General features: G+C 39.7%; 1 protein-coding gene across 2 annotated transcripts in view; it reads right to left on the bottom strand.

Moving 5' to 3' along the window:
* Positions 1–257: 257 nt before the first annotated feature.
* The window catches only part of MORC4 (MORC family CW-type zinc finger 4), a gene marked incomplete at both ends in the record, with an annotated part of 50,027 nt that continues 37,158 nt past the window's right edge, over positions 258–13,126 (bottom strand). Inside the window, 4 exons of one of the 2 annotated variants that reach the window (XM_079727534.1) lie at positions 258–411; positions 739–1,022; positions 1,328–2,021; positions 12,887–13,062. In XM_079727534.1, coding sequence (XP_079583660.1) covers positions 258–411; positions 739–1,022; positions 1,328–2,021; positions 12,887–13,062 — 1,308 coding nt within the window. The remainder of the gene's footprint in view (positions 412–738; positions 1,023–1,327; positions 2,022–12,886; positions 13,063–13,126) is intronic. The other variant, XM_079727535.1, reaches the window with a different exon arrangement.

The raw sequence follows: 13,126 nt of genomic DNA on the forward strand, positions 1-13,126 counted from the left end.
GCTTTTCCATTCCTGGAACTCTTGAAAGCCCATTTAACTAGCCTCTTTCTCCACACCAAGACTGAATAAGAAGCAGACTGATTAAGAGCCAGGATTTACTCAAAGATTCTCCACGTAAGGCATAAGGGTGTGAGAGAGAGAGAGAGAGTGAGAGTGAGAGAGAGAGAGAGACAGAGAGGGAGAGAGAGAGAGAGAGAGGTGTTGAGAGGGAGGGAGGAAAGAAGAGGGTAGAGAAGGGGATATAGAGTATCTGGTGCTCAATCCAGTATGTGATTTGCCTCCAGCACCGTATACAGGATCCCATCCACTTGTTCTGAGTCAAACCCGATCTCACGAAGCTCCAAGTGAGGGAGGACAGAGGTAAGGAGATAGCTGACGTGGATACGCAGCCGCGTAAGCTTTGCCAAAGCCCTGTATGATGGAGTGAGGGACAGGAGAAGAGATGACATGAAGTCGTTAGCCAACAGAACAAAATGAAGCTCCTTCAAAACGGGCCTACATTTCTCAACAATTACGTTTCCATTAGCTAGAAAGAAAGGAGAAAGCACAATGCCACCAAGCACCGGGAGGTTGGCTGCAGCTCTCTAAGAAGCGATTGCTCAATCCTTGGTGGCCTAGGAATTAATTAAGGCTTCTTCCCTCATCTATGGCCAATAATGGGGGCGGGGGGGCGGAGGGGCCCTAAGGGAGGCTTCCCATTAGCACTCACAAGCTGATTACTAAACCCTGGTAATTAACCTTTCTAGGTCATCTCCCTCTGGGGTCCGGTAGGAGACCTGAGCCTTCTGCAGCACTTCCAGGTGTGTCTCTGTCTCCTTCAGTTTCTCTTTTAGTTCCTGCTTTTCCTCTTTGGTTCTTTCCAGCTCAGCTTTCAGAATCTGGAACTCAGCTTGGCGATAGCCCATGTGTTTCTTGCTCCAGTACAAGCCTTCCGTCTCCTGGGTACTATAGGTCACCAATTCATGTTGGACTTTCTTGAATTCAGAATGCCAGTGATTCCTCTCCTGTTCCAGCTCCTCCACCTGCAGTCCAAGAAACAGAAATTCAATGACCCCACATACTAGTAAAAGCTACAGAGAGTGCCCCAAATTTTCCTGAATATATTCACCCTGTGATTTCTCTAAACATATTCTAATTAGGGACCTTTTCAAACCCCAAATATAGGAGGGAAGCCCATTAGGGTTCACTCAATCTGAGATTTACCACAGGATCATTCAGTGGCTTATTCTGTTTAAAGGCCACAGAACATGAGATCATTGGAGTTCCATCTCTCTGCTTCCTTGGTTACAATGGCCTCTCATTCCTAGTGGTAACGTGTTACTCTAACCTTTTGCTGGAACATATTCCTTTCTGCCAAAACACGTTCCAACTTTTCCGTGGTTCTCTTCAGTTCCTCTAGCTCTCTTTGGTTCTTCATCTTTGGTGTATGATGACCTCCGCTCTCCTCAGAGCCTCTTCCTTTCTCCACAACAGCTGCAGCAGGAGTTGCAGCAGAGGCTACAGAAGAGTAAGGCACTGGGTTCCAGGATTCAACCACTTTCCTCCTCTCAGCAAGCTCCTCTCTGTTAAAAGGGATCAGCTGAATGGGAGCTCCTGAATCTCTAACACCTTTTGCAACACCGACAACAGCTACAAAAGGTCCCTTGCTTACTTCCTCCTTGTTTAGGTGTGTGCTGCCTCTGTTAGATTCTTCTGCCACCAATCTTGGCATCTGATCTTCTAATTCTTCAGGGAGCAGGGAGCCCTGGTGTTGGTCTTGGGCCCCTGCATACAGAACTGAGACTTCCCTACTCTGACTGGTATTCTTGACTGCTTCTGGGTATTCTGGGGAAAGGTATGGTGGTGTGCTTCTCTCAGAACTCGATTTATCATGGCTGTTCTCCCCTTCTGGGTAGGCAACTGCTGCCTCTACCCTCCTGTAAGGGCCAGGCATGGAATAATCTAGAGGAGGTGTTGTCATCTCATTCTGGAGCCTTCTTCGTTTCTCCACAGGTTCCTCACCTAGGATCCATTTGTACTTACTGCAAGAAGAGGAAATTAAATTTTAAGCTGTCACAATACAAGCTAAGTATATTCTTATCCTATGGAGCCCCTCTTCAAATTTCCCATATTAAAACTGACTCTAGCTGTTATTCACAGATCATTTCAGATTAGGAATACATCTTTACCTCCAAACCCCAAACCCTTCACTTATGCAATTTGCTGAGACAGCAGTGTGTCTTAAGAGAGAGAGTAAATTGAAAGGTATGAAGAGTCAGCATCTGGATATAACAGGACCAGGCTGACCTTGGTAAGATTTCTGAAAATAGGGTTGAAGCTAGCCTGACTTAGAAGCTTCCGAAAGGCAAGTAAAGGAAGAAAAACAAAAAAATACACATTCAAAATCCCCTAACACAAGAATGGAAAAAAAGGTCATAAAAAGCCTAGTGGAATAAGCAGAGGAGACTGAGCCAGCTCGTTAAAGTGTCACAAAGACCTTCCAGTATCAATGACTTATGCACATTTTTTATACTGCTATGGAACAACACACAATGCCTTTGCCAGCCAACTGGATTGTGGCTATTGCCCATTATCCATTTGTAAAAGTTAATTAAAACACAGGGCCCTAGTCAGAAACAAAGAAACTGAATTGGTCAATTCAAGTCATTCCCCACTTAGGGCAAAATAATTCCCCTTTGTCAGGGCAAACAGGCACTCCCTCAGTTCTTCAGGAAAGCCCAGGACAGTGACCTCAAATCACCTTCCATTTGTGGCTGCTATATTATACTAATGGTTGAAGGAATTAACAAGAAAACTGATGCCAACGAAATCAATACGCAAGTTTATATCATGCAGCACCACGGGACCCCCATTTTTATCCTTATAACTCTTGTGCTCTCTCTCCAGAAAACCAAGAAATTTCAAGGTGAAAATTAACTTTCAAGTTCTCAGTGAGAGGGCTTCCCAAGTGGCACAGTGGTTGAGAATCCACCCGCCAATGCAGGGGACACGGGTTCAAGCCCTGGTCCAGGAAGATCCCATGTGCCGCGGAGCAACTAAGCCCGTGCACCACAGCTACTGAGCCTGCGCTGTAGAGCCCGCGAGCCACAACTACTGAGCCCACGAGCCACAACTACTGAAGCCCACTCACCTAGAGCCCACGCTCCGCAACAAGAGAAGCCACCGCAATGAGAAGCCAGCGCACCACAGTGAAGAGTAGCCCCCGCTCGCCACGACTAGAGAAAGCCCGTGCACAGCAACGAAGACCCAACGCAGCCAAAAATAAATAAATAAATTAATTAAAAAATTTTTTTTCCAATGAGAAAGAGCCAGGCACATTACTGGCCACCATATCTCAAGGCTGCTTGTATTTCTCTGCAATTTCTGAGAACATCTGTTAAGACATCTCAAACCTTAGCTTCTTAGAATGCCCTGAATGTTCTTCAAAACTAGTGTTCACCCAGAAATAAAACTAGTCTGTCATCTTAATAGATCTTGTTGTGTCGGCCTTAGGGGGAAAGCAAAAGGACTTAGGGGCTATGTAAGAACGAATGTATCCATCTTTAAACATGCGTAGGGCCGCTCTAGGTGGTCCATTTAGCGGTGGTGAGGATGATAGTAAAACAAGCAGTTTGCAGGTATAAAAGAAGGGTACATGATACTAGATAGCAAAACTGATGTTTTATGAGAGGCAATTAAAGTCAAATTATCTGCCTTCTCTTCATTTTCCCACCCCTAAGGATTCTGTCTTTAATTATCCTCTCTTCTCTCCCTGCATTTTTCTTTTTATTTATTTAATTATTTAACTATTTAATTATTTAATCATTCATTCATTTGGCTGTGCCGGGTCTTCGTTGTGGCATGCGAACTCTTAGTTGAGGCATGCATGTGGGACCTAGTTCCCCGACCAGGGATCGAACCTGGGCCCCCTGCATTGGAAGCGTGGAGTCTTAACTGCTGGACCACCAGGGAAGTCCCCCTACATTTCTCTTCTTTGGTAATCTCATACAATCTTTTGGCTCTAACTTCTGGAAGATATCTTCCAAGTCATTTTCCCAGCCTTGATCTCCAGTACTGAATTTCAAACTGCCTGTTACACATTTCTTTCTGGAGGTCTCACTGGTATCTCACTCGGTATGTATAAAACTAACCTTTCACCTTCACCTTCAAACCTGCTCCCTCTCCCACGTTTCCTATTTGCGTTATGACACCATCAAACTCTCAGTAATTTTATATAGTTCTACCACTATCAATACCCAAGTTCAAGTTCTCATTACCTCTCTTGGACTCTTGCAATGGCCTCCTCCAGTCTCCCCTTGTCACACCTCCAGATCACCCACTGCCAAGTTAATCTTCCTAAGGCATTGCTCTGATTATGTTACCTCCCTATTTGCAATCTTTAGTTATTGTTCCCCACAACATAAAAGCTCAGATGTCTTAGCTTGGTATTCAAGCTTTTCCCTTCCAAAACACAGGAACCATTTACTAAGCACTTCACTCTGTGCCAGACAGCTCTTAATGTGTATGGTCTCACCCAATTCTCCCAATAACCCTGAGGGAGGCGGTATTTTTATCTTCATTTTAAAAAGAGGATGCTCAGGCCTAGAGAGATTAACTTTCCGAAGGTCATGCAGCTAGTGAGTGGCAGAGCTGGGATATAATTTGGCCCTAGCTTTATTTCTCACTACTTCCCTTCAAAGATACCAGCCAAACAGAATGCCCCACAAATTCTCAGGCTGCTTCTTTTGAAAGGAATACACTTCTCCTCCTCAACACTGCAGGTCTTAAGTCCAGTTCAAATGCCACTTCTGAATTCCTATGGCACTTTAACACTCTCTCTATAATATTACTTTCTACTGTGTGTGTGTGTGTGTGTGTGTGTGTGTGTGTGTGTGTGTGTGTTGCAGGTTTCCCACTAAAGTATAAACTCCTTAACAGAAGGTAGTTTAACTAACTTGCTACATGGAGATGAGGGAAAAAAATTTTGCAAATAAGAGGCAATCAAAAAAGGAACTATTATGTTAATGAGAGACAATGAGTGGATTTTACTTACTGGTTCTGTAAATACTCCTGGTTCTTCCCTCTAGGAATCAAATCTTATTCCAGACCTGTATTCACTGATTCAGTAGAGATTAACTTAGGGTTTACATAGCAGGAATTATTTTCCAACTACATACTTTCTTCTCATTTTCTTTTTTCTTTCAGTCATATTCCTCCATTGGCTGTCTGCAGAGAAGTCAGCTGATATTTTGATAGGGATTGCACTGAGTACTCAATTTGGGGAGTACTGCCATCTTAACAACATTAAATCTGCTGATACACAAACATGAAATGTCTTTCCATTTGTTTAGGTCTTCTTTAATCTCATTTAACAATATTTTGTAGTTTGCAGTGTACAAGTCTAGCTTTAATTTGTTAAATTTGTTCCCAAAGATTCTATTTTTGAACCTACTATAAATAGAATTATTTTATTAATTGTTTTAATTTTTGTTGTTCCTTTCAAAGAGCCAACTTTTGGTTTCACTGATTTTCCCTATTGTTTTTTTCTATTCTCTATTTCATTTCCATTCTGATCTTTATTTCCTTCTTTCTCCTTGATTTGGGTTTAGCTTGCTCTCATTTTTGTAGTTTCTTAAGGCGGAAGTTTGTTACCAATTTGAGGTATTTCTTCAATTTTAATATAAGCATTTACAAATATAATTTTCCCTCTGAATACTTCATTAGCTTCAATCCATAAGTTTTTGTATATTTTATTTTCATCTTAAGATATTTTCTAATTTCCCTTGTGACTTCTTCTTTTACTCATTTGTTATTTTGGAGTGTTATTTAATTTCTACATATTTGTGAATTTCCCAAATTTCCTTCTGTTCTTGATTTCTAATTTAATTCTACTGTGGTTGGAGAACATCCTTTGTATGATGTCAATTCTTTTCAATTTGTTGAGGCTTGTTTTATGGTCTAACATATGGTCTATCCTGGAGAATATTCCATATGCACTTGAGAAGAATATGTATTATGCTGTTTGGGGGTGAAGTGTTCTGAACATATCTGTCAGGTCCAGTTGGTTTATAGCATTCTTCAACTGTTTTACTTCCTTGTTGATCTTCTACCCATTACTGAAAGTGAGATATATTTTTTTACATCTTTATTGGAGTATAATTGCTTTACAATGGCGTGTTAATTTCTGCTGTATAACAAAGTGAATCAGCTATACGTATACATATATCCCCATATCTCCTCCCTCTTGCATCTCCTTCCCACCCTCCCTATCCCACCCCTCTAAGGTGGTCACAAAGCACCGAGCTGATCTCCCTGTGCTATGTGGTTGCTTCCCACTAGCTATCTATTTTACACCTGGTAGTGTATATATGTCAATGCTACTCTCACTTGGTCCCAGCTTCCCCTTCCCCTTTCCCCATGTCCTCAAGTCCATCCTCTACATCTGTGTCTTTATTCCTGTCCTACCCCTCAGTTCATCAGAACCTTTTTTTTTTTTAGATTCCATACATATGTGTTAGCATATGGTATTTGTTTTTCTCTTTCTGACTTACTTCACTCTGTATGACAGACTCTAGGTCCATCCACCTCACTACAAATAACTCAATTTTGTTTCTTTTTATGGCTGAGTAATATTCCATTGTATATATGTGCTGCATCTTCTTTATCCATTCATCTGTCGATGGACACTTAGGTTGCTTCCATGTCCTGGCTATTGTAAATAGTGCTGCAATGAACATTGTGGTACATGTCTCTTTTCGAATTATGGTGAAAGTGGGATATTAAAGTTTCCAACTATTATTGTTAAATTATCTGTTTCTCCCTTCAGTTCTGTCTGCTTTTGCTTCATGCATTTTGGGGGTTCTGTTGTTAGGTCCATATATGGGTATAATTTTTATATCTTCCTAATGGACTTTATCAATATGAAATGTCCCTCTTTATATCTAGTAACATATTCTGTTTAAAGTCTATTATTCTTTCTGATATTAGTATAGCCACTCTAGCTCTCTTATGGTTCTATTTATATGGTACGTCTTTTTTCATCTTTTTATTTTCAACCTATTTGTATCTCTGAATTAAAGTGTATAGATATTAAATTTGTGTATGTTAAAAAAATCCAATTGGATAATCTCCGTCTTTTGATTGGATTGTTTAATCTGGTCACATTTAATGTTTTTACTGTTATGTCAGAATTGACGTCCACTATTTAGCTCTCTGTTTTCTGTATGTGTCATGCCTTCTTTGCTTCTTTCTTCCTCTACTTTTCCTCTTTTCATGTTATGTGGATATTTTCTAGTTTAACATTTATGAATCTAACAATACATTACTACAATTATTACTTTATGTAATGTTATGCCTTTTGAGGAAGCTAAGAGAAGAAAGTGGAGCAAGGACGTATTTATAATATTTATAGAGTTAGTTAAATCAACCTTCTTTTTCCATTTTTAATTTTCTTCACTTCTTACTGTGGATCTAAGTTACCATCTAGTGTTATTTCCTTACTCTAATACAGCTTTGCTCCCACCCACCTCTTTTATGCTGTTATTGGCAAATATTTTACATCTATAGACAAGCCCAACAATAAAATTATATTCATATATAAAATTATATACAAATATATACACATTGTTTATGCAATTATCCTTTAAATCAGTTAAGAATAGAAGGAGGAAGAAATATGTCACTGTATTGTCTTTTACAATTAATTACAGTTACCACTGCCAGTACTCTGTTTTTTCATGCAAATTTGAATTACTATTTGGTGTCACTTGCTTTCAAGGTGAAGAACTCTTTTTAGTATTTCTTGTATGCAGCTTTGCTAGAAACACATTCCATCAGCTTTTGTTTACATAAGAATGTACTTATTTCACCTTCATTTTCTAAAAAGAGTTTTACTGGATTTATGATTCCCGGTTAAAAGTCTTTCTTTAAGTACTATGAATATGTCATCCCACTGCCTCCTGGTTTCCACTGTTTCTGATGAGAAGCCAGATGTTAATCTTACTGGGGTTCTGTTTTACATGATGAATATTTTCTCTTCCTGCTTTCAAGATATTCTCTTTGCCTTTGGCTTTCAATATTTTCACTGCATAGCTGTAAATCCCTTTGCATTTATCCTATTTTGAGTTACTTGAGCTTCTTGGATGTGTAAGTTAACGTTTTTCATCAAATTTGGAAAATTTTCAGCCATTATTTCTTTGAATATTTTTTATACCTCTTTTCCTCCCTCTCCTCTTCTTCTTGTACTCCTAATTTGCATATGTTGGTGCACTTAATGGTGTCCTACATTTTTCTGAGGCTGTTTTCATTTTTCTTCATTCTTTTTTCTCTCTATTCTTCAGACAGCATAATCTATAATTGCTGTATCTTCAAGTTTGCCGATTCTCCTGCCAACCCTAATGTGCTGCTGAGTCCCTTTAGTGAAATGTTCACATTAGTTATTGCACGTTTCACCTCAAGAATTTCCATTTGGTTCTTTCAAAAAATAAATTCTGTCCCTTTATTAATTTTCTGCACTTGATGAAACATGGTCTCCTTTAGTTCTCTGAACATATTTATAATGGCTGCTTTGAAATCTTTGTTTGCTAAATCCAACATCTGGGTCTCTTTAGGAGCAGTTTCTATTACCTGCTTTCCCCCTACCCCTATGTATAGGTCACACTTTCCTGTTTCTTTGCATGTCTCATAATTTTTTTGTTGACAATTGATATTTTAGATAATAACAGTATAGCAACTCCCACTTCCCTGAGTGGTTGTTGCCACTGTTTGCTGGGTTGTTTTTTCAGTGACTTGGCTGAAGTGACTCTATGAAATTTGTTTCCCCTGTAGTATGCTGAGTATTCTGCTCAGATTTATTCTTGATTTTTATCTTTTACCTGGCAATCTAGGAGTTACCCTGAGTCAGCATAGACCAAAGGTTATAATTAAGCCCTCTTAGCCAGTTAGATTTTTACCCTTTACCACTGGATATATGTGTGGCTTGGAGGCTGCTATCACAGTTCAAGGAATTCATGTTTCTACCCCACATTCAGCCAGGTAGTAGTAGCTTGGATTTTCCCTCTCCAATCACCTCTGACCCCTGGGTCAGAGTAGCTTACTGTTCATCCAGTGGTTGATTAGAGGTTGTGCTTAAGTCCCTAGTATCAGTGAGGCTCCTGCTCTCTGTTGTTTGATCTGTGTGAGGCTTGGGGACTGCGTTCAAGTCCACCTTGTGTCCTGAATGAGTGTGGTCTTGTGCTTATGCACAGCCTTCCTAACCGCCAGGGTTGACTATGATCCCAGGAGTGCTCTTCTTGGCTATCTTTTTGCTTGGTTCTCTCTGTTACCAAACTTATGATTATGCAGCCATTTTGCTTGTTGTAACTTGCATCAAGGAGCTATGAGTGCCCTCGTAATTGTTTGCCACTAAGATTTCCATTGTTTGTGACAATGCCCTTAGGAATGGAATTCTTCATGATCTGTTCCACACAAAGTCAGTTCTCCCTAAGCAGAACCTCTGTGCCACTGTGCAAGAGCCGATGGCAGGGACAGTGAGTGGTCAACTCTCTAAGAGGAAAACCTTTTCTTTACAAATGGGTGCTGGGATGGTTTTTGGCTTGCTCCTTCTGGCACGAAGCTCTGCCCTATAAGTAAGCTAGGGCTGGAGCAATAGGAGTCCAGGATTGTCAGCATGCTGTCCCTAGGTGAGTGCTTCCACCCTTTGAGTGGGGGTTGGGTGGGGGAAGAGAGACCCAGTCCTCTGGATTCTGCTTGGAATAGAGCTCCTACAAGACAGACCTGGGGGATATGAGAAATGTCAGAGGCCTAACCCCCCAGGTGAAACCACAGCTCTAGACTAGGAGCTAGGAAGAGAGGGAGCCCCCAAGTTCTTGACCACACCTACCTGGATTAGAGCTTCTTGAGTAGTTACATAGCTTGTAGGGGAATGAGAGCAGGCGAATGCCAAAGATTCTTGCTGTTCTTTCTGAGATTTAATAGATTTTCTTGAATGAATGTTTCTGTACTTGCTGTATGCCCCTAGGACAATTTCTAGGAACTAGGAATGATTGCTTTGTTTTGTTTAATATTTTTTTCCAGTTAAATGGGTACTTGTTGGTGAAAGAGTTCATCACACTACTCATTTTGCCATTCTGGAAGTCTTTCTCAAAGATCATATTTTAAAATGTTAATACTGGCTCTTGAATCAATCTTATTCATTTGCAAAACTGTTTTTCTATTTCGACCTCATGTTTGTTGTGTCAAATATTCCTTTAACTATATTAGAATGTCTTCCTCCTCTCCTTCCACCATTATGATGTAATTTGGATTTTTTTTTGGTTATTCTTGTAAAACATGAAATAATTAGCCTTTGACATGTAGCTTACTCAAAGGTTCTCTAAATATCTAAATAAATTACAGCCACTAATTCTCACCTTTGTCTGTATGCTTATGGTTACTTTAGACCTTAGTTTATACCACTCATATGAAACCTAGCATGTACCAGGGATGCTTGCATATATAACTCTGAGTACCATAAGCTCCTTCATCTTTGATTCCATCACTGCCTCAGAACACTGCTTTCATATAGTAAGCTCTCAAAGGTATGTATAATGAATGAACAGAAAGGGGACTATTTCCTTTAACAGATATAAGCTGTCTTCCCCTCAAAGGTTATGCTTGCTTACATACTAGCTGAACTTACTCTTTATTGTAGGTCTTCCCCTCCCCTTGCTAGATTCGTGAGACTCACAGAGCTGTTTCCAATGACACCTCTGGAACACCTTCTAGGTCTTATAACCTACTCCACTAGAAATTTTTAAAACACGCTTGGATAATGTAGGCTTTATTTTATCTAGAGTTAAAGAGCTGTACTACATGACCCAAGGACCCTTATCAGCTTCAGGTTTTGATAACGAAGGAAGACTTTTGCAACCCTTGACTAAACTTATTATTCCCTTAGCATGGTTTTAACAGAAAACCTTGTATATTTTATTAAACTCTTGGGCACCTTAATTTTCCTCTATAAAATTTGAATCCCCCTATATGTGTAGCTTGAAGTGACATATCATTTACTGACCTTACATAAAACATATGACATTAGCAGCATCGATTATCACATATCTCTTGAAAGAACACTATTCTCGAATTAAAATTACACGTAAATAGTCAAAGTACTTTGCCTGTCCTCCAGAGCCAAAACCCAACTCTGGATACAGCAGTTCTATAAAGACTCATACAGAAATCCTAATTAAGACTGATGAAGTATGCCACCCAATGGATGTACTGCCATACTGCACTCATAAAATACACACATACATAGGTTAGCATTTGTTATCTCCTCCAGGTTACCAAAATTCACTAGACAGTACCAAAAGAAACACTGAAGAGAAAGGAAAAGTGGTCACAGCAGGGAAAGGACAGCCTTCAAGAGCAATGACACCCTGATACTCCAGTGGCAATTCTGATACATGACCATCTCAAGGAGATCGAGGTAGAGAGGTAACAATGTGCTTCGAAAAAACACAGCACTTTACTGTACACCCCTCCCAACCGAAAAGGGGAGTTGGAAAACTGTGGATGGAAACAGTAGAATTAGACTCAAATCCCTGAGACTGACTAGGCTATATTTCTTACTCTCTTGCTGTATAGATTATTTCTTACTCTCTTGCTGCATAGTTCTATCTCAGAAATAGCTCCTTCAATATGACTCGATTCAACCACTAGTTACTGAGTACCTACTCTCTTCCAAGGCACTATTCTTGATGCTTTCATACAGATTCTCACTTAATTCCTTTAGAGTTCTCCTAGTTTTTCTCCTAACAGTTTACTTCTTCTTGAGACTTTTTGTTCATGCTCGGGGTGACATGGGGTTCCTTCAGTATCTACAGGGCTTAATTGTGGAAGAATCACTGAACAGGGGACTTGCACACATAAAGAGATGTTTGTCTAGGTATAAGAAGCTGAAAAGACCCACCTAAGAAGCAAGAAAGAAGGAAAGGAATCAGTAACATTGGCAGGAGCGGGGGCAGGCATCATTTTTACCCTATTATATATTCCACTGCTTTTTTCCTACAGTATGTTAGGAAAATATCCAAACTGAAAAGGGTTAATGAAAACTTCACAACCAACATATTATTGAGGACTATAGAAGGTTCTACTGTTAGAGAACAACTCTGTACCTTCCCTATGGCTTGGCCCTGCCCAAAGTGAGAAGCACAGTGGCGAGGAGAAAGCAAGTCATAAATAGCAGTCCTGAGTTCCAGTCTCACGGCAGCATAGGGGCAGTCATACCTTTTAGTGCTTCAAATATTCCTGATGTTTAAGAAAATTTCTGTTGTAAAGACTAACAAAATAATATTGATAAGGTGCTAGAAGATGAACAAGTAAATCCCAAGACTAAACTTATACTAAAAATTTACCCTAGGGAACAATGAACTAGAAGGCTTACCTAATGGCACAAACTTCTAATACTTATTTTTATATGTGGCTAACATGTGCTAGGCCTACAGGGCTGCACAGGATTTCAATATTCCTACACTTAAGGAAAGAAACAATGCTTATCTATGTAATGTTACCTTACATTTGTATAGTACATTACGCTTTTCAAAGGGTTTTCATGTCCATTATTTCACTTACACAATTCCCAACATAATGTGAATACATAATCCATAAAAGAGCATTTGTCAGATGATGATCACATCAAAAAAGTAAAAAAAGAAAAAGATCGACAGACTTGACATGACAGTTATAATGCTGAAAAATGGGGGATACATGCAACATACAATTCTATCAACCCAAAATGGTGTTTCTCCTTCTGAACTCCATGCCAGGCCTCAGGAAAAACATAAACATTATAACCATACCAATTTATTTTACCGGAAAACAAACCCTGAGGCTTATTACTGAAGAGAACCTATGTTTTTTTACCCACCTGGAAAACTGAAAAACACTGGAATCCAGAGGCTTAAGTTGAAGAGAAGGTGCTCTGCTTTCTTCTCCAACAGATGAAAGCCGGCTAGGGCTATCAATTCCCTCATATTCAATCGTCTTATTATTCAAGTCATCCATATCTTGAATAGAAGGGATCTTGAGTGGATTAGTGAATACCTAGCAAAGAAAGAAACAACTCATAAAAAATCCCAATTTCAAACTAAATACCAAAGGATGAGTC

This window comes from Hyperoodon ampullatus, assembly GCF_949752795.1.
Source record: "Hyperoodon ampullatus genome assembly, chromosome: X".
NCBI classification, from domain to species: domain Eukaryota; kingdom Metazoa; phylum Chordata; class Mammalia; order Artiodactyla; family Ziphiidae; genus Hyperoodon; species Hyperoodon ampullatus.